The sequence below is a fragment of the Nicotiana tabacum genome, chromosome 14 (genome assembly GCF_000715075.1).
Source record: "Nicotiana tabacum cultivar K326 chromosome 14, ASM71507v2, whole genome shotgun sequence".
In the NCBI taxonomy this organism is placed as follows: Eukaryota; Viridiplantae; Streptophyta; class Magnoliopsida; order Solanales; family Solanaceae; genus Nicotiana; species Nicotiana tabacum.
In genome coordinates this window covers 96,054,021-96,076,327 of record NC_134093.1, presented here as the reverse complement: position 1 = coordinate 96,076,327, position 22,307 = coordinate 96,054,021, and the positions used below count along the sequence as shown (strand labels likewise).

Sequence of the window (22,307 nt, the reverse complement as noted above, 5' to 3'; positions counted from 1 at the left end):
AACCGATAACCCCAAGTTAGCCAGAGCATCGGCTTTGCTATTTTGATCCCGAGGTACATATTGTAGGGTCCATTGCTTGAACCGATGCAATGTTACATGTAGTTTATCCAAGTATCTTATCATTCGTTCCTCCCTGCCGCAAGCATATGGCGAGTGGGCCATCGAACGTTCTTCTGAACAGAGTATATCTGGACAGGCTAAACCTAGCTGCCTTCGGCGTAGAGCTCTCGATTCTTTGGGATCTGAGGGCAACTTCCTAGTTTTCAAGTATTATATATACTTGTTTCTCCAGTTCCAAGTTAAACTCGTTGAGTTTATCTCGGCATGGCCTTCTTCCACTACTGATTTCATGAGCTGTACAATTGTTCCCGTGCTGAATTCATCGTCATCAACCGATGACCCCAAGTTAGCCAGAGCATTGGCTTCACTATTTTGATCCCGGGGCGTGTTGTATGGTCCATTCCTTGAATCAATGTAGCGTTACCTGTAGTTTATCCAAGTATCTTCGCATTCGTTCCTCTTTCACTTCGAATGTCCCATTGACTTGATTTACCACAAGGAGGGAATCGCATTTCGCTTCGATCACTTCGGCCCCCAAGCTTTTAGCCAATTCGAGACATGCAATCATGGCCTCATACTCAGCTTCATTGTTAGTCAATTTCATAGTTCTTATAGATTGCCTAACTATGTTACCCGTAGGCGGATTCAATATGATGCCGAGTTCGAACCCCTTTGCGTTCGAGGTATCGCCCGTAAAGAGGGTCCAGATTCCCGATGAGGTCCCTGAGGTTAACAATAATTCCTTTTCGACTTTGAGTATTAAGCCGACATAAAGTCGACCATGAAGTCTGCCAAAATTTGAGATTTGATGGCGGTTCAGGATCAATATTCGATATCGTACCCACTAATTTCCACGACCATTTGTCCAATCGTTCCTAGAGCTTAGGTTTGCGCATTATGTTCCTCAAAGGGTAAGTAGTTACGACACATATGAGATGGCATTGTGAATATGGCTTTAACTTCCTGGAGGCGCTTAGCAAAGCGAGCACCCATTTCTCTAGGTGAGGGTACCTTGTTTCGGCGTCGCCTAGAGTCCTGCTAACATAATAAATAGAAAATTGCGTAACTTCCTCCTCCTGGACTAAGACTCCACTTACCGCTATCTCGGATACCGCTAAATATAGGTACAACTACTCGTTTGCCTTAGGAGTATGAAGAAAATATGGACTCGAAAGGTACCGTTTGAGTTCTTCCAAAGCTTGCTGGCACTCCGAGGTCCACGAAATGTTATTCTTCTTCTCCAATAATGAGAGAAGAACCTATGGCACTTATCGGAGGACCTTGATATGAATCAACCCAAGGTGGCTAGGTGTCCGGTTAGCCTTTGAACGACCTTGACATTGTCCACCACGGTGATGTCTTCTATAACTTTGATTTTGTAGGGATTGATCTTGGTCCCCCAGTTGGACACCATAAATCCAAGAAACTTTCCGGACCAGACCCCGAATACGCAATTCTCCTAGTTTAACTTCATATTGTATTTCCTCAGTATGTTGAAGGTGTCCTGTAAATGTTCCAAATGGTCCTCTGCTCGTAGGGACTTAACTGACATGTCGTCAATGTAAACCACCATTGATTTTCCTATTTGTTCTTCGAACATCTGGTTTACTAGGCATTGGTAAGTGGCACCAACATTTTTTAGTCCGAATGGCATTGCGTTATAATAATAGGTGTCAAATTTAGTGATGAACGAAGTTTTTTCTTGATCGCTCGGGTCTATCCGGATTTGGTTGTACCCGGAAAAGGCATTGAGAAAGCTGAGTATCTCGTGGCCGGCCGTCGCATCGATCATGCGATCGATGTTAGGCAAAGGAAAAGTGTCTTTAGGGCATGCCTTGTTCAAGTCTTTGTAATCTACGCACATTCTTAATTTATTTCCCTTTTTAGGCACTACCACTACGTTAGCTAACCAATCCGGGTACTTTAACTTCCCGAATGGAACCTATTTTAAGGAGTTTGGATACCTCGTCTTTGATAAATGCATGCTTGACTTCGGACTAAGGCCTCATTTTCTGTTTAACCGAGCAGAACTTCGGATCTAAGCTCAGCTTATGAGTAGTTATTTCTGGCGGGATCCCTATCATATCAAGATGGGACCAAGCGAAACAATCTATGTTAGCTATAAGGAATTCAATGAGTTTTTTTCTGAACTAGGGAGTTAACCTCGTGCCTAGGTATACCTTCCAATCGGGCAAGTGTTCGATCAATATGACTTGCTCCAGCTCCTCGACCATTGACTTGGTGGCATCAGAATCGTCAGGGGCGATGAACGACCTGGGAACTCCGTAATCATCATCCTCGCCTGCTTTTTGCTTCTCCGGTTCGATCGGGGCCCGTGTCGGTGATTGCTATTTAGTTTCTTCCTTCCTAACTGACTCTGAGTTCTTTGATTTCGAGAGGGCGGACATCGGGATCACCTCATCGACCGTGAATATTTCTTTTGCGGCCAACTGTTCTCCGTAAACTATTTTAATCTTTCCCGGTGTGGGGAACTTCAACGCCTGGTGCAGTGTCAAGGGTATTGCCCTCATGTTGTGGATCCATGGCCTTCTGAATAGAGCATTATACCTCATATCCCCCTTGATGATGTAGAACTTTGTTTCCTGAATGGTTCCGGCAGTGTTCACCAGCAGGGTTATCTCCCCTTTATTGGTCTCGCATGCCATATTGAATCCGTTTAAAACTCGGATTGCTGGCATTATTTGGTCTTGTAGACCTAGCTCCTCTATGACCCTCGATTTGATGATATTGGCCGAGCTACCTGGATCAATCAACACACGCTTAACTCGAGATTTATTTATGAGTATAGAAATTACCAGGACATCATTATGTTGCAAGTTGACTTCAACGTCTTCATCGTTGAAAGAGATGGTCCCCTCCGGTATGTAATCTCGAGTTCGTTTTTCCCTTGTAATGGACACCTTAGTACGCTTCAACATTGGCCCCTGAGGGATGCCGAATCCACCGATGATCATGTTGATGACGTGCTGAGGTTCCTCTTGCTCGGTCTGCTTGTTGGAGTCCCCATTCCTGAAGTGGCTTTTAACTCGATCACTTAGAAATTCCCAGAGGTGTCCGTTATTGAATAACCGAGCCACTTCTTCCCTTAGCTGTCGCCAGTCTTCGGTCCTGTGGACATGGGTGCCATGATACTTACACATCAGGTTGGGGTCTCTTTTGGCACGATCAGACTATAATGATCGAGGCCACTTGGTATCTTTGATGCGTTCGATGACTGATACGATGCCGACATCATCGACGCTAAAATTGTACTCTGATAATCTCGGTGCCTCAGTGGTCCCGATTGGCCTGTCGAAACCGTTTTTGCTCATGAGTCCCTAGTTATTATGACCTCGATCGCTCATCACGTCATTTTCCTTGATGGAGGTCACGTGTTCATTCGAATCCGTGGTCTCGTTATACTTTGGAATTTCGGGGATACGAAAATTCTTTAGGATCAGTTTCAGAGTTGCGCTCGGAGGGAAAGGTTTTTGGAAGAACTTCTTGGAATCCAAGCCTTTCAATACCAGGGGTCCTCCTTGGATTTGATCAACCATGGATTTATAAGTCTCCACTTTTTTCGTCATTGGCTTCTATTTTCGTTTCTATAGATTCCACCCGTTTTGTCAGTTTCTCAAGCATCTTTATTATCCCGGGGTTGGTCTAGGGTTCAACTTCACCCGACCTTTCTGTGGCCGGTTCATTTTTGTGAGTGTTTTCCCGGGATGGTTCGGGCTCAACTCTGCTAGGGGCGCAACTTTGGTTCTGCAACTGGGCTATCACTGCGTGTTAATCCTGTAACATTTCGAAGATCACTCGCAAATCGATCCCATCACCTTCGCCGTCATGTGTACTCCGGGGCATCGATCAGGCTTCCCGACGAATGTTATTTTCGGAGTCGGTAGACAAGTTTCCATCGATAGATACATGTGAGTTAGCATCGATCGAGTCCACGACTGGAACTCCGTTGGGGTCAATATGGGACACCTCGTTGCTGGGCACTGCATTATTGTTCTCGCCATGGTGGCCAGACTCAGCATCAACATTCAAATGAGCAGATTGAGAGTTCGACATTTTAAATTTGACCAGAAACTAAAATCTCAAAGAACAAGTGTAAAATAGAGTGCGTTATGGAAATTTGTATCAAATTATCAGTATTATCCCTAGCCCCACGGTGGGCGCCAAACTGTTTACCCTAAAAAATGAATAACAATTGAATTTATATGTGATTTTGAAGATATGTAGATTAATTTAATACGAGTGATTAGTGACGTTAGATTAAGAAAATAAAAAATATAATAGATGACCAAACCAATGATAAGTGTGATTCCGAGCTCGGTTGATGGCTCGATGATGAACCTGCCCTCGATTCCAAACTTATACTTATGAAGAACTTAAGAACAAGAATAAGAACTTTGAACAACAAAGAGAATTGAAATAAATTGCCTTGATATACGTGTTACAATGTGTCCCCTGAATAATAATCTTTCCCCTTTATATAGTAGTGGAGTTTTTTCGTAAGTATAATTCTAAGAAAGGTAAAAATCCTCTGTTTCGCTAATCACTGATTTTCTGCCGATATGGGTCGAGATTCACGCCGTGATATACGGTTGGGCACAGACATCACGACCTTCTGTTAGTCGTGTGTAGCTATTTGATAATGCCCCTCCGAAGTCTTAATCCTCAAACCGGACCTAGAGGACATGGCCCCGATAGATGTTTTGCCCGAGACCCGATACGAGGGTTCATCGCTCTAACTCCGATTTATTACGGTCACGTTCCTGCTCCGTTTGGCTTACCGGAAAATCGAGGTGTTCAGTGGGCCCGATTTTACCCGTATACATTGTGCACATTCAGTTTTTGTGCTCTTAACTTGGCATCCCCGTTAGATGATCATACTAAAGTTTGCAAGATAGAACCATTCATGTATAGACTAAAGCAAGCTTCTTATAAAAGTTGCAATTTCGCATATTTAACGATTCTATATCATATAGTAGCTCCTTGAAGATGTCATAATGGAATAGAAAACATAATGTCTAGTGTACCAATTTCATAAATCTAAGCAAGTAGTATAGTGAAACAATCACAATGAGCTCATCATTTCTTTTTTTATTGAAGGAAAAGAATGGCTACCAGATACAGGATTTCCATTTTATCTCAATTTAACTGCATCTTAATTGTTTTAATTAGCAATTGAATTATTAGTTATTTGTCTCAAGTCTTGAAGGGTTTTAGTTCCTCTGTTTGAAATTTATATTATTTAGAAATGATATGGATCTATTTACTATATATACGAAAGCACATGTTCTAACTTTACAGGTTTGGATATATTTCTTTGTGATGGCAAGTTCTATCCAATACCCATCTGCAGTTATATAGGCAGCATTGTTACCAAATGCAACAATGATCCGTTATTGTCCAGCGGTTATGATATCTGGCTTTCACCCAGGAGACCCGGGTTCGATTCCCGGTAACGGAATCCATTTTACTTTTCTTCTTTTTTCCTACTCGAAGTTAGATAGTAATTGAGATTAATTGTTGATAGCTGCTTGCGAATGTTAGATTAATCCGAGTTCAAACCAATAAGAAAGCTTAGGGATATTATACTCCTTTTATATCTTGATTTATTTTTTATTAGCACCTTACTTTACTTGGATTGTTTAATAGTTATTATAAACTACACCATAATCATCGCTTTGTCGAGTGAGTACAGAGTGATCCAAAAACATTACTGCACGAAGAACTACTTAGCTTGAGCAGCCGTCCTTAATCAAAAGTCTCGAGTTCGAGCCATAAAAGTTGAATTGCGTTTGGTGAGGAGCGCTTTACTTCCTAAGTGTAACTTTCCGGCTCGAATCCAGATTTGTCAGGACCCAAAACGGGTACCGGACACAAGTAGGAAGACTTAAAAAATAAAAACACTTCCATGGTGCTGGTGGCATTCGCCATTCAGGGTCGAAGCTATGTATGACCAAGGGTGGTCAACTGAACACCCTAGGCCGAAAAATTATATTATGTATATGATAAACTATTACTTGTTATTGATTAAAAAATAAATTTTGAACACCCTTGCATAGCCCACTAACAGAGAGTGTTCAATTTTGAACACCCTTATTGAATTTCCTAGCTTCGCCACGGGTGGAATTGATTGTTATTGTCACAGGACTAACTATTTGGAATCAGAGGCAGATCTAGGGCGATAGATTCAAATGAACTCATTGCTTTTGGTTCGGACTATACATATGCTAAAAATATTTAACTTTACATTCATTTTGAATAACTTCGACCTTGAATTTGCTTTGATTCGAAGTACAGTCTCAAATTACATGTTTGCAGTTCTCTCATGTTGATAAGGAAAAAGAAGCAGAGCAATAAATGTCAAAGTCATATATAGTAAGTTTTTGACATTTGATAAAATCCTCATTTTCTTTAAGTAATAAGTTATGATACATAGATTTCATCTTTCATTAGTCTTCCCTACAAATGTAAAAAAATAAAACTTATGTCTTTTTTTTTGGATAACGTGCATATGTTTAAGATAACCATATGCTCATTAGAGTCTTATAGAAGTATATATCTATATAACATACTCTTTTAGAACAATATAACTGAAACTAAATCAGTCATATTTCACTAACTTGAGCCTCCTTTTTCAATAAATTATTTTCATTTTGTTTGCTTTTGGTGGCCTCCTGAATAACCGTACTCAGAACTGAATTCACTGCTTGAGGAAGAAGGATTGAGTCCATAATCACTTGTAGCTCCATATTCACTGCTGTTGAAGTCTTGGCTTGTCATTACCATTTGCCTAAACTTCATCATATCAGCATTGTATGCACGAGTATCGTAAATATCAGAGGCCGCCCCATTGCCAAAGTTAGCTGTATTTTTGCCAGTTTTTTCATTTAAGTCCTCCAATGAGGAATCACCATCCAAGGCACGTACTATCTGATCATAATAATAAAGAATTAACCTAAATAACCGTATATAATCCGTGTATGGAAAAGTAAATAGTGAATTCGACATGCTATTTATAGGAAGATCCCCATAATAATGTGTGTAAGTAAAAGTATTATCTCTCAATTTTACTCATAGGAAGAAATACTGATAACTAATTTCATGTATGGTTACCTGATAGTTATCCACTGTAATAGTAAACTTACGATAATTTTTCATCATATTAAAGAAATTGAATTATGTGTATAGCGCTCAGAAAATAGAATAACAGGAAGGTCAAATTTCTGGCTTAGAAATAAAAAATGACGAAAAAATAAATCACTATGTTAAAATTAATTACCCATATTTTATAAATCAAAAGACAATTGAAAAAGCATATAAATAAAGAAGAAAAAGAAAAAGATATTTACTGTGAGCAGGAAATTTGACCTTCTGGCCATTTATATTTTTTGAGCAATTCATATATAGTTCAATTACTTTTATGTGACAAAAATAGTTATGTGATTTTACTAATACATGGTTAAGTTTCGTTAATTTAATATGACAAATTTTGGCTTTTTTTTTTACGTCATATCATAGGGTGGATCTGGAAAGACATGAAAGATCTTCCTCCAAACCGTACATACGATTTTCATTCAGTAGCGGAGCCACATACACCAAAGGGGTGTCAACTGACACCCTTTCGCCGGAAAATTATACTGTATAGCTTGGTAATGATTTTTAAAATATATATATATATATATACTATATAATGACACCCCTTGACTTCTTGATAAGTTTATTTCTTTATGTTTTGACTCTCGTTAATGAAAATCCTGGTTCCGCCACTGTTTTCATCGAATACATCTTTCCGTAGAATTCTATATATATCTATGAGATGGAGTATGGAATTTTGTTTACTCACGTTAAATTGAGTATCCCAAAACATAATTTGATAATTTTACTGTTATATAATAGATAGAGTTTAGAGGACTTGCCTGGCTCATTCTTGGACGTCTTTTGGCAGAATGGCGAACGCTAGCGGCAGCACAAGCTACCATCCGATGCAGCTCATCGGAATCAAATTTTCCTTCCAGTCGCGCGTCTACCAATTCATCGTATTGATTCTCTTCCAATGCTTTTGCAAGAAAGGGTCTAGCCTGAGGAAATAGTACAAAATTAACAGTTACAATTTTTTTTTTTTTTTTTTATATCATCAATCTCCTACGTCTAACACAAAGATCTCCTATGAAATGGGATAATACAACTTAAAACACATTTATAATGGGCGCATAACCACCAATCCCTCGTATATACTAAGATCAATGAGGGGAAGACAATATGAAACTCTAAGGACACTTTAAAAGCTTGATAAAAAAGGTCTTTTTTCATTTTTGTCCCGGTTGCCCAAAATAATTACAAGCAGTAGCCCAAATATACAAAATATATACACTGATTATATATGATACGTATATAAAATATATATTATATGCATATTTGTACTTGATATACAAATTATATACAATTATTGGCTATTATTTTTTGTACTGCCCAAAAATATAATTATTCCTATAAAATATGATCATTTATAATGCAGGGGAATTAGGAAGTTAATATAAAGAACAAATTACCCAGTCTACTAGGCAGTCTTCCATGAGTTTATTGGTAGTATCCAGAGGTCTCCTCCCTGTTATGAGTTCCAATAGCATGACTCCAAATGAAAACACATCTGATTTCTCTGTTAGCTTACCACTTGATGCATATTCTGGCGCTAAGTACCTGTTACAAAACAAAATGATCTTCTTGCTTAGATATTCTAGTCTGCAACTTTCATTTTATGTGATGGTGTTTGACAAAAGTTTAAGATACAAAGAAATATATATACATTCAAACTTCTTTATAATAATCGTCCTCTATAACAACATTTCACTATAATTACCAAGTCTCCTTTCGAATCGATTTTTTATGTTATATCATATTATATATTCTATATAACAATATTTCGCTATAGCAATCAAATTTATTTTTAACAAATAGTAGAGGTTTGACTTTACCTTTGACACAAACTAAATACATGTAAAGTATCAAAATTGCTCTTATACTATTAACAATTTAATGAGTGATGTTAAGAGTTCCATATGTCGTTTTATATGTCTCTCTTCTCATAAAAAAGTAAACTTTTATATGAAGTGGGTCCCAGCAACTCATGTTATTAAGGGTGAATGAAGAAAGATATAAGATATAAGAAAATACGAGAAAGTAAAATGTGACAGGAGTATAATTTTTCCAAAAATGCTTATGTTTCTGAGGGATGGAATGGATTCTACTAGCTTTTCACAAAGAATCTCCCAGAAAATTAAAATCAAACTGATTTTAAACACACTCAAGATTGCTCAAATTTAGCATTGTAATAAGACTTTAAATTATTAACCTGGCAAATGACGAAATTCTTATGAATAACAAGTTATGGAAAAATTTTAAGCAGTATTATTTGAGGTTAAGTTAGATCCAAAGTTTACTTTTTTTAATAAAATTCATTCCTAGCTTAATCTGGCCTATCAACAAATAGAGAAAAGTAAATCTGGACTCACCCAAAGGTTCCCATAACACGGGTCGACACATGAGTATTGGTGTCTTCTGTAAGTTTAGCCAATCCAAAATCTGCCACCTGATAAACCATAAAATCATTCTTCTAAATCTCAGTTCAATATTATTAAGGTCTAATCAACTCTTTAAGCATAACTATAATGGAGGTCATACTAAAAGAAAACTATTAAAGAAGGCTGTCTGGTATACAAAATATTTCGCGTTTATGCAGGATTCGAGAAAGGACAACATCTCAAGGGGTGATGTAGGCAGCCTACCCTGATGTAAGTATCACTGGCTGATTCCACGGCTTACCCGTGACCTATAGGTCACGCGAATACAATTTTACCATTGCTTCAAGGCTTTCCTTCAACTAAAAAAACTATTCCCCTAATATTTTTGGCATATTCAAAAAGCTAATATCTCATTTTACCATGGCTTCATAATTGTTATCAAGTAGAATGTTTGCAGCCTTAATGTCACGGTGGATAATGCGAGGATGACCTGCATGTACAAAGCAAAGAGAGAGAAAATTAGAAAGAAAGAAGCTATTTATATAATTTTACTATTATACAGTCAACCCTCTCTATAACAGTCTTGTTTGTTCCAATATTTTTTGGTTTTTATAGTGAATGGCTGTTATACACCTATAACAACATTTGACATTTAAATATTTTTTTGGATGTTATAGATAAAAATTATCCAAAAATCAATAATTTTTCCTTTTTTAATGTTACATATAAAAGATAAGAAAATTATTCAAATTTAAAATCTCAAAAGATATGTTTATTTCACTAGTTAAATATTGAAGAAAATTAATACATTATTAATAAATTCGTAACTAAAAGTATAATGATTAAAACTCTAAGGCAGATATTTTAAAGTTGGCTAAAAGAATAAAATATTTCAAGATTGATGGAAGAACTTTATACTTGTAGCTTATTTCATAAATTTCATTCTCTTACTAGCGATATAACGGTTGAATTGGTGAAGATTCGTATCCAAATTTTCCGCAAAAAGATATCCAATAGATTTTTCTTGAATATAATCTAATAACTTAATAGTTAAATTTTCTATCTAAATATTTTTTGAAATTTGTTCGATGGAAAAGATATCATGTGAAAATTTTCAAATCTTATATCTTATGCAAGATAGAAACTTTGTTTAATGGAAAAGATTGTATGCATATTTTAGAATTATTATTAGTAATCTTGAAGCTTCTATATAGCTGTTATAGAGGGGTAATTTTACAAATAGCGTTCTGCTATAAATATGGTTATTGATGTTATAGGTAAAAAGCTGTTATAGAGGTAAAATATAACTTAAAAAATTAATTCTAAGCAAAATTTGACTTTTATAGTGAATGACTGTTATATATGGATGATATTATAGAGAGGTCTGACTTAGTAGATGAAATTTAACTATATCAATACGAAAAATAATAATTATGCGACATTACTTTCACATGGGTAATATTCAGTTATTTTATAAATGGAAAAGAAAGGGTAGAAAAACCATACAATCTTCGTGGAGGTAAGCCAGTCCCTTGGCTGATCCCAACGCAATTTTAAGCCTTGTTTCCCAATCCATGACAGGTCGACCTTTGCCTGCAATGGTACATTTCCATTAGCAAGAATTTGATTTCACAGTTTAAAGTTAAGGAATTTTTATACGTAAGAATATATCATACTTTTGTAACGAACTAAAAAAAAGAATATTATATGATATACTCCCGCCGTGATCACAAGGATTCTTTAAATTATTTTTTGAAATAAAATATTTATATTTAAAAATTAAATGAATCTACAATTATAAGTTAAAATAGTTAATAATACAAAATACGTATTTAAACTATGGTCCAAGAGAAGTCTTTTTGACTCTCCAAAAACAGTAATAATAGAGGGAAAGTACCATGAAGATGAAACTCCAAGGTTCCATTTGGAACAAATTCATAGACCAACATTCTCTGTCCATCAGCAATGCAAAATCCAACAAGAGAAACAAGATGCCTATGATGAACTCTGCTAATAATCTCAACTTCAGCTTGAAATTCTCTTTCACCTTGTCCACTCCCAGATTTCAAACTCTTTACCGCAACAATAATTCCATCAGTCAAAACACCTTTGTGTACAAACCCAAATCCTCCTTGTCCTAACAAATTGGCTTGAGAAAATCCACCTGTAGCTGTTGCTAAGTCCTCATAAGTGAATTGAATTTTTGCAAGTCCACCAAGATTAGGTGATTTTGGTGGGATTGTCCCCCCAGGTACATGGCTTGAATAACCTGAGCTAAATTCACTGCTCGTGTTGGCGGCCGGAGGCGGCGGTGGCGGGGCCCACCCGCGTGGTCCTTCTAGAGGAGTTCCCATTACACCTGGTGGTGGAGCTAGCTTAACAATGTGGTCAGTATTTGGTTGAGGACTGGTTGAATAATTGGCGGTATTGTAATAGGGATCACCACCTACACTAATGCCAACAATATACAGTTGTTATTCAGAATAGAAATTGATTTACCTTAAATACACTAACAGTGTAAACGATGACTTACTTTGGTAATAGTAAGAAAAGCAATATATATAAATGCTTGTAGCAACAACTAATTAATTATATGAAAATGGAAAGACCGAGCTAATAATTCAACGTACCATGAGGTGGACGTGCAGGATCCACATAGTAAGGTTGTTTCTTCTTCTTTCTATTGCATAATAGGCAGACAATTACAAGTGCAAGAATCAATAAACCTGCCACAGCTATTGCAGCTACTATTACCACATTTGAGGTAGATGAGGAATTATTAGATGGTGGCGAGTTATTGCTTCCTGAGGAACCATGTGATTTATTCGATGGTGCATCTCGCGAAGGTGGAGAAAGTGGAGGAGGAGTTAACTTTTCAGGAGGAGGTAGAGGTGATTGTGGAGAAACAGGAGGTGGTGGAGAGAATATAGGTGATGGAGGAGAATTAGGTTGAGTAGTTGAGGCATTTTTGGGAGGAGGGGGTGTTGTGTTCGTGGTAGGTGGTGGCGGTGAGGGTGAGGGTGAGGGTGAGGGTGATGAGGGTGGTGGTGATTCCGTAGGTGTGTCAGAAGGAGGAGGAGGAGAATCAGATTTCGGTGGTGGAGGAGACTCTGTGGGTGGTGGCGAAGGAGATTCTGTAGGACGTGGTGGTGATGCAGGAGGAGGAGAATCAGATTTCGGTGGTGGTGTTTCGGGGGATGGAGGGGGAGGAGAATTGTCAGATTTCGACGGTGGCGCTTCAGGAGATGGGGGCGGTGGTGAAGAGGGAGGAGGTGAAGAGGGAGGAGGCGAAGATTCAGGAGGAGGAAGAGAAGATGAAGGAGGAGGCGAAGACGGAGGAGGAGAGGACTCTGGAGGAGGAGGAGGAGGAGTAGAAGACGAAGAAGGCGAAGGAGGAGAAGATGAAGGAGAATTGTCCATATTCACCGACGATGAACTTCCGGCCAAGATTGAGCGTGAAGATACACGCAACCGCCGGAATATCAACCTTTCCCGTTAACTATTTGTCTCAACAACTCCCACAATGCCCTTAATAGATTGCCATGCAAAGAAAGAAAAACGATTACCTTGGCATTGTCAAAGAAAAAAGTGGCAGCTGCATCATTTATTTGCATGTAAAAAGAACAAATCAGGGCTATACATTCTTTAAACTCTGAAATTAATTTGTTATGGAGTTTTGTAGTAAAGAAAAAGAAAATGAAACACAAAAATAGAAAACATGTACCTGAATGAAGACCGAGAAAGAAGGGTTCTCAAAGGGGAAAAGAGAGAGAGATCTTTATTGGGGCAATGTGATTTTTCCCGTCATAGGGAGAACGTCTCTTCCCCCCCTCTCTCTTCCTCTCACTCGAAAATCTTTGGCTTTTAAACACCTCTAATTTGGGAGAATGTGAGGTGATCTTATTCTCTTATGACCTGACAATTGTCAATAATTTCTAGTTAGACTAAGGTTGTTTTACTTGTAACTCTAGTTTATCCTCACTCCATGGTGAAGTCGGCATATTTGGAAGGAGAAAAAAGAATTAGGAATAGTCAAAAACAAGTTTTAAAAAATGATAGTCTAGTGCACAAGGTATCCCGCATTTACATAAGGTCCGGAGAAGGGCCGCATCCAAGGGGTGTGATGCAGACAGTCTACCGTAATATAAGTATTAATGACTACTTCCACGGTTCAAACCTGTAACCTATAGGTCACACGCAGACAACTTTAAGTATTTTATACAGCCTCTAGTTTTCGATATAAAATCGTGCATAATTAATTATAATCTCCATATAACTAATATAATATTTGGTTTTCAATATTAAACTCCATAGTTATGCAGGGTATGATACTTGAATCTAAATGTTGTATTACTAATTTCGGTGTGACTTATATGAGAATCTATATTTATTTTATACGGAATAAAATACGTGGATATATACAAGTGTCTAAAGAGAAAATTTCCTTAAATTAGACAATCCCATGATCCATGTATATTATTCACTGCTTAATAATCTTCGCATTCTTATTAATTACATATATTCTTCTTCTTCTTCTTATTATTCTTCTTCTTATTATTATTATTATTATTTACCTCATAAACATTTTTGTCAATTATAATCTTGTATACCTAGAATAACTTTTTATAAAGGCGAAATTCGTTACAATGTGTTTCAGGTCTATCAAAGATTTAAATGCAAGCAAAATTAAAGTGCAGACTTTAGTTTAAAAGGCGCAACAAATACAAAATAAAAATATAAAAAAGTAACAATTTCATTCATAATAATTTTCTCAGGAATTAATATATATTTTTGTCAATCATATTCCTAAATCCTAAACCCTCAACTAATAAAGTTCGTATTTTTCAACATGTTATTTTTTGAAGGATTGAAATATCCCAAGAATAATTTAGGCACAAGCAAAAAATTCAACAAAGACTATATAGAAGAAATTTATTAAACTAGGAAGAGAACGTGGTAGGAGATTTTTTCACAACTCATAAACTCTTGAATCTCTCTACATTATAGCTACCTCTCCACAATAGAAAATATGTAGTAGCACCCCTATTTATAATACTACAAACCGAATTTGACTAGACTAACAAAATCTATTCCAATATGAATTTGGTAAATAAAACTTAACAAGACATGAATTAAGTAAACTAGTAAATACCAAATCCTAGACAACTTAGAAATACTAATTAATCTTGGTTTAATTTTCAACCGCCTCCCTTAAACCAAGATATTTAAACTTGAGCATGTCATGAGTAACATCAAGCCTTGTAGAAGTCAAGTACCTTAGACTTTCTGCCAATTCCCTAAAATATGTTGAACCAACAACGTCGCGAGTATCGTCTTTAGTTAACATCAATTCCCCTTCAATATTGGCCATATATAATTTATCTTTAACTATGATAAATTCCTTCAAAATATTATTAATATATTTTTCCTTTACTTTGAAACCATCTACTTCTCCAACTACTTTGTGGGTAGTCTTGTACATCCAATCAACTCCAATTGGCAATTTTATAGGTTGTAGAATAATGTCGTTAACGAACACTTCGTTATGCTCCTTGAGACATGTAATTTCGAACAATGGCACGAAATTGATTGCATCTTCAATATCTATTGTTATGCGTTGTTGTGGTTCGGGATCCCAAGCTATTTTTGCCTCAAATTTGGGTGGATCATTAGAAACTTTCTCTTGATGAACTATCTTGCTTCTTTCATTACTCGGTTCATCTTCAATACCACCTATTAGTATTCCTAGTATTCCTAGACAACTTAGGAATACTAATTAATCTTGGTTTAATTTCCAACCGCCTCCCTTAAACCAAGATATTCAAACTTGAGCATGTCATGAGTAACATCAAGCCTTGTAGAAGTCAAGTACCTTAGACTTTCCGCCAATTCCCTAAAATATGTTGAACCAACAAAGTCGCGAGTATCGTCTTTAGTTAACATCAATTCCCCTTCAATATTGGCCATATATGATTTATCTTTAACTATGATAAATTCCTTCAAAATATCATTAATATATTTTTCCTTTACTTTGAAACCATCTACTTCTCCAACTACTTTGTGGGTAGTCTTGTACACCCAATCAACTCCAATTGGCAATTTTATAGGTTGTAGAATAATGTCGTTAACGAACACTTCGTCATGCTCCTTGAGACATGTAATTTCGAACAATGGCACGAAATTGATTGCATCTTCAATATCTATTGTTATGCGTTGTTGTGGTTCAGGATCCCAAGCTATTTTTGCCTCAAACTTGGGTGGATCATTAGAAACTTTCTCTTGATGAACTATCTTGCTTCTTTCATTACTCGGTTCATCTTCAATACCATCAAATAATTTTTCTTATGAAATACCAACTTCTTTTGGACTGGCATCCCTTGCAACTAAATCATCCTTTTTATCAATCACATGAATTTTTGAAAGATCAATTTGAATATTATTTAACTTTCCTTTGCATTCAATATAATCTCTATCATAACAAAAAATACATGTACCTTTTCTTATTTTCTCCTCTATTTCTGAATTTTGGCCTTCTTGATTTATTTTCACCATTATTGGTGTTCCTTTGTTTTTCTTTTGGTTAATCATCTTTTTCTTGTGATGCCTCCTCCAATGTCTCATCTTTTTGTTGATTCAATGATCTCTCATATGTCACCAATTTACTTTCTAAATCATCAAGTCCGAGAGTGCTAAGATCTTTGGTGGCCTCAATAATAACTTTCTTGTTGCTAAACTTTAAAATTAGAGACTGCAATTATTTTTTAACCATTTACTATTTCTTCAATTCTTGTAAAAAATTCTTTGACAGACTCTGTTGGTCTCATATAAGCCAACTCAAATTGACTCCTAAACTCTTGTAGTTTCTCCTTCTTTATGTCAGCAACTTTTCGATATGACTTCACCAAGATTGTCCAAGCCTTTTTTGATGACTTTGCATGCAAATATTTTTTAGATACATACAATTCGATCTTGATGGCGAGATAGCAGTGTGCCTTATAATCTAAATATCTTTTCTTCTCCAATTTCGTAGCTATATCACCCGTCAACATTGTACCTTCCGGGAGTTTCTCAAATTCTTCATCAATGGTGGACCATAATCTAATAGCCTTAAAAAAAATTTCATCTGTTGATACCAAGTTTCAAAATTATTTTTGCCATCAAATACAAAAACGGGACAATTAGGTAATAGAGTATCCATATTTTTATGTTGGATCTCACATAGGCTCTAATACCAATTTGAAGGATTGAAATACCCCATGAATAATTTGGGTACAAGCAAAAAATTTAACAAAGACTATATAAAAGAAATTTATTAAACTAGGGAGAGAACGTGGTAGGAGGCTTTTTTCAACTCATAAACTCTTGAATATCTCTACATTGTAGCTACCTCTCCATAATAGAAAATATGTAGTAGCACCCCTATTTATAATACTACAAACCAAATTTGACTAGACTAACAAAACCTATTCCAATATGAATTTGGTAAATAAAACCTAACAAGACATGAATTAAGTAAACTAGTAGATACCAAATCCTAGACAACTTAGGAATACTAATTTATCTTGGTTTAATTTCTAACATTTTTGATAAAAATATTTTTTCTTACACTCATTCCAATGAAATGTCCATACAAGAAAATTTAGAAATCGCGACATTTTCATATTCAGATGCAGGGAGAAAGAGAGAGATTGCCTTCAAAATTTAAAAAGGGAGTGCACCACATTCGAAAGATACTAAAGAAATAGATATACATTAGATTACTTTGCCCGTGGTTACGCACGGGCCGGTAACGACCCGGCCGATCGTTTTGAGAATTTAAGTCCCGTTCGGTAGTATAAGGTTTTGAGCAGCTTCGTTTTATGTGTATTGACTTGCGTGCATGGTCAAGTTCAGTTACCAGATGATTCAGAGTCAAATCGGAAGAAGGATTCTAGTTTTGGAAGCTTAAGCGGTAAGAGTTGACCGGAATTTGACTTTTGTATAAACGACTCCGAAATGGAGTTTTGGATGATTGCAACAGCTTTGTATGATAAATTTAGACTTAGGCGTGCGTCCGGATTTGGATTTGGAGGTCCATAGGGTGATTTGAAGCATTTCGGCGAAGGTTGAAAAAATGAAAGTTTGGAAAGTGGAGAGGTTCGACCAATAGTTGACTTTGGTGATATCGGTGTCGGAATGAGATTCCAAGAGTTGGAACATCTCCATTATATTATTTGGGACTTGCCTGCAAAATTTAACGTCATTCCGGGTTCATTTGATAGGTTTCGGCACGAGTTTTAGAAGTTGAAAGATTTGAAAGTTCATAAGTTTGATTCATGGTGCGATTCATAGTTTCGATGTTGTTTGATATGATTTGATACCTTGAGCGAGTCCGTGTTAGGTTATGAAACTTGTTGGTGTGTTTAGACGGGGTCCCGGGGGCCTCGGGTGTATTTCGGATGGGCTACGGGCCATTTTCTCATTGTTTGGTATAGGTGTGCTAATATCTGGTGTCCCCTTCTATGCGATCGCATAGCTGAAGCCGCGATCACGAAGGATTGTTTGGTGGGCTGACCATTCCTTTTTTGCGTTCACATAGTTCTGTTCGCGATCACGTACGTGTGCTTCTGCCTTCTCCGCGTTCGCACTTCATTGCCCGCGTTCGTATTGCTCAGTTGTAACAGCTGGTGATTTTCCCCTTCCCCTTTTGCGATCGCATACGCACTCACGCGGTCGCGTAGTTCAGTACCTGGCCCCAACATTTTCCCCTCTTCGCGATCGCACTGTTCCTTACACGATCGCGTAATTCATTTCGGCAGTTGCTATTTTCTTCTTCCCGATCACACTATTTGTTCCAAGATCGCGATGTGCAAATACCTGGGCAGAATATAAAGTTCTCTATTCTGAGGGTTAGCCATTTTTAACATTTTTGGAGTTCTAGAGCTCGGTTGTGAGCGATTCTTTGTGGATTTTTCAAGAAAATCGATTGGGTAAGTGTTCTTCACCTAGAATTTATTATATTTCATGATTTTATCTTTATTTTTATCATTTAATTTGTGTTTTGAGTTGAGGAAAATGAGAATTTTTGAAGAAAATTTTCAAAATGAAAAATCATGATTTGAGGGACAAATTGGTATCAGAATTTGATAATTTTAGTATAGTTAAACTTGTATCGTAATGGGTGTTCGGGTTTTGTAAAATTTATCAGGTTCTGAGGTGCGGGCCCGGGGGTCGACTTTTGGGTCGATTTTTAGATTTTGATAAAGATTGAAGCTTAATGACCCGAAATAGTTTATCATGAGTTTTATTTGTGCTTTGAAGTTATTTTGATTAGATTTGAGCCGTCCGGAGGCCATTTCACTGAAAAGTTTATTTTAGAGTATCGGTTTGTCTTCTTTGAGGTAAGTATCTTGCCTAACCTTGTGTGGGAGAACTACCCCCTTAGGATTTGAGTCTTCTATATCGATTGTAGTCCGTGCACGCGAGGTGGCGAGTACGTGCTCGAACTTATTTGTTGGAGTTGGCCTTTTAGGGTTCCTAGGTCCTTGTATTCATTGAATATGCAGTTGTACTTGTTATGATTACGTTCTTTAATTATTAGTTTCACCTTTACCTGCTTAATTAGAATCAATTGCTTCATGATCCACTGTTACTGTTTACTTGATTCGTATGTGCCTTAATTGAAATTGTTATCTCTTCCATTGCCATGTTATCTTTTCTCTAACTGCATATCTTTATTTGAAGTTGTAGTTGTTCCTTTTTGTAGATGTTCACCCTTAATTGAGGTTATGGTGATTTTCTCGCTGCCCACTTTTATTTGAATTGGTTGTATCTCTTCCGTAGTTGTCCAAAGTTAAAAGAAGCTTAGATATCCTATGCCTTAGTAGACTTGCCCTTATTTGAAATTATTTGACTCGTGTTAGTTTCTTGATGTTGGACCGTATATTGTGGGATCAATGTTACATATTATTTTCTTCCTTGTTGAGATGTTCTTATTACGCCTAGTATTCTTTATTATGGCTATTCCTTGTGAACTAGTCTTACCGTTTCTTGCGATCGAAGGTTCTTGATTTGATTTACTTGCCGTACCTTGTTTTATTATCATTGTTGCTGTTGTACTTGTTGTTGTAATGCACGAGGTTTCTGCCGTGTGGTTGTTATTATGATGCACGAGGTTTCTATCGTGCGGGTGTTATTGTGATGCACGAGGTTTCTGTCGTGCGGTGTTAGCGGGTTACACGAGGTTTATGCTGTGCTATTGTTACTATTGATATTTGCACATGCGACGTGACAAGGCGGGATATATATATGTGGGTTGCGCATATGGCGAAACAAGGTGGGAACATTATTATGCACGTGTGGTGAGACAAGACGGGCATTTACTTTACTATTGCACACGTGGCGGGATAAGGTGGGCTATGTCAGGGATAGATTTGTGATGACTTGTGATGGCACTGGGGGCATTGTTGTTGTTGATGTTTGTGTAGTGGTACACTTACCTGTGTGAGCTTTATCTTGTAGAAAGTTGTGAGGAAACATTATACGTGCTATCTATTTCTTTTCCTGCACTTACTAGCGAGCATAAACTATGTTAGGACACTTGCACAAACATACACGTAGTTGAGCACTCTTATCGATTAAGAGGTTTTCTTGATATTGTTGAGTATAGATGCATACCCTTGTTTATGTCACGACCCAAATTTCACCTATAGGTCGTGATGGCACCCAACATTACAGCTAGGCAAGCAAACTAATAAGTCAATCGTACATTGGTTAAACTTTTATTCCAAGAAAATAATAAAATACCAACTTCTACCAATGTGTGTGCCAAGACCCGGTGTCACAAGTGCATGAGCATCTAGTAGATTATACAAAACTCCAAATACTGTCTGAAATGAAATAGACAGAATATAAATATAAGAAGAGACACTGGTAGCTGCAGAACGGCTCAGAAAGGCAGCTCACCACTATGCCTCGGGATGACGTGGGTATGTGATGATAGGTCCTCCACTAGTACCTGTCTCAGATCCTGCACAAAAAGTGCAGCAAGTGTAGTATGAGTACGTAAACAACGTGTACCCAGTAAGTATCAAGCCTAATCTCAAAGTGGTAGAGACGAGATGGCCGACTTTGACACTCACTATGGGTCAATAATAATTGAAATAAAATTAGGATATTCAAATCAGCATGATTTACAGAATTTATAAATAATTTATTTAATCAGCGAAAATAATCAAATTCCTTCAAATGTAACAATTCTCAATACATTAATTAAATTCCTTCAACTCAAATAATTTCCAATTTATCAATTAAATCTCATTTACAGGAGTAACAATTAATTCCTTAACAAGCAAGAATAATAATTTATTAAATTTTAAGGATTTTCCAATTTATTAATTAGCTTCACAAGCTGAAATAATTTATTAAAGTATCGCGTAATTATTATTATTAAGCACGATTTCTGCCGAGGACGTACGGCCCGATCCAGAGTGTCGTGTACCCTGTCGAGGGACGTGCGGCGCGATCCATAGATGCATCTATCCCGCCGAGGCGTTCGGCCCGCTCCACAAGAAAGGAGGACATTTTTATGTACCTCCGGAAGGAGAGTATATTTATTATGAGATAAATTTGGGAGGAAGAATAATTTCTTTTAACAATTAATAATTTAAACAGAGAATCAAGTATATGAGGTTTTCATCCTTTAATATCTTTATCTAACAATTCACAATATATATTCATATATATCAATTAATATTAATTAATCAAAGAATACAATTTACACAAGTAATGCATGCTTTGAGTCCTAAACTACCCGGACTTTAGCATTAATAGTAGCTACGCATAGACTCTCATTACCTCGTGTGTACGTAGCCCCCACAATTAGCAATAATTATTTAATTTTTAATCACCTATGAGGTAATTTCCCTCTCACAAGATTAGACAAGAAACTTACCTCGTCTTGTTCCAATTTAATCCACTATAAGGCCTTTTCCACGATTATCCAACTCTGTCTGGCTCGAATCTAGCCAAAATAATTCGATACAATCACTAAAAATTATAGAAAATAAATTCTATAAGGAAATACTACATTTTTAATAAAAATCTCGAAATTAATTAAAAATTCGCCCGCGGGGCCTACATCTCGGAATCCGGCGAAAGTTATGAAATCCGACAACCCATTCAATTTCAAGTCCAACCATACCAGTTTCACTCAAACCCGACTCCGAATCAATACCGAAATCTTAAAATTTCGTTTCTATGAGATTTCTAAACTTTTCCAAATTTCAATCTCAAAACACTAATTTATGGTGAAAACAATGATATACTTGTATATGTAGACCAAATCCGAGTTAGAATCACTTACCCCAATATTTTTCCCTTGAAAATCTGCCAAAAGTCGTCTCTGCTCAAGCTCAAGTTCGTCAAAAATGGCAAATGGGACGAATGCCCTCTTTTTATAAAATGGCCCAGCAGCCTTCAGAACTGGGCCTCGATCGCGGCATCGAACATGTGCCTTCGATCAGGGCATCGAGCTTGGGTCTCGATCCTAGCCTCGAGCCATACCTTCGATCATGCCCTTGAGCCTTGCCTTCGATCGCGGCTTCGATCACAGGCTCGAGCCTGGACCTCGGTCATGGCCTCGATCAGGGTATCGAGGTTGGGCCTTCGATCCTATCCTCAATCATGGCATCGATCTTGAGCCTTCGATTGTGACCCTCGATCTTGGGTCTC

The 22,307-nt window shown here is 37.0% G+C and overlaps 1 protein-coding gene and 1 non-coding gene across 2 annotated transcripts; one reads left to right on the top strand and one right to left on the bottom strand.

Moving 5' to 3' along the window:
* The first annotated feature begins 5,467 nt into the window (after positions 1-5,467).
* Positions 5,468-5,539, top strand: TRNAE-UUC (transfer RNA glutamic acid (anticodon UUC)). Its single transcript has one exon. It is a non-coding gene; the product is annotated as a tRNA-Glu (tRNA).
* Positions 5,540-6,726: 1,187 nt separating this feature from the next.
* Positions 6,727-13,430, bottom strand: LOC107782491 (proline-rich receptor-like protein kinase PERK4). The gene is made up of 9 exons (XM_016603374.2): positions 13,321-13,430; positions 12,227-13,124; positions 11,494-12,042; positions 11,103-11,189; positions 10,016-10,086; positions 9,588-9,664; positions 8,628-8,775; positions 7,995-8,156; positions 6,727-7,008 (listed from the first exon to the last, which is right to left on the bottom strand). The coding sequence occupies exons 2-9, from the start codon at positions 13,014-13,016 to the stop codon at positions 6,727-6,729; spliced, it is 2,166 nt and encodes a 721-aa protein (XP_016458860.1). The 5' UTR covers positions 13,017-13,124; positions 13,321-13,430.
* Between the last annotated feature and the right edge of the window lie 8,877 nt (positions 13,431-22,307).

What these genes read in the sequence shown, in the direction of transcription:
- LOC107782491 (XM_016603374.2), bottom strand. Translation starts at nt 13,016, where the DNA reads ATGGACAATTCTCCTTCATCTTCTCCTCCTTCGCCTTCTTCGTCTTCT. An exon ending in GGCTTACCTCCACGAAGATT is followed by an intron (nt 10,087 to 11,102) that starts GTATGGTTTTTC and finishes TTGTACATGCAG; the next exon opens with GTCATCCTCGCATTATCCAC. An exon ending in CGTGTTATGGGAACCTTTGG is followed by an intron (nt 8,776 to 9,587) that starts GTGAGTCCAGAT and finishes GTTTTGTAACAG; the next exon opens with GTACTTAGCGCCAGAATATG.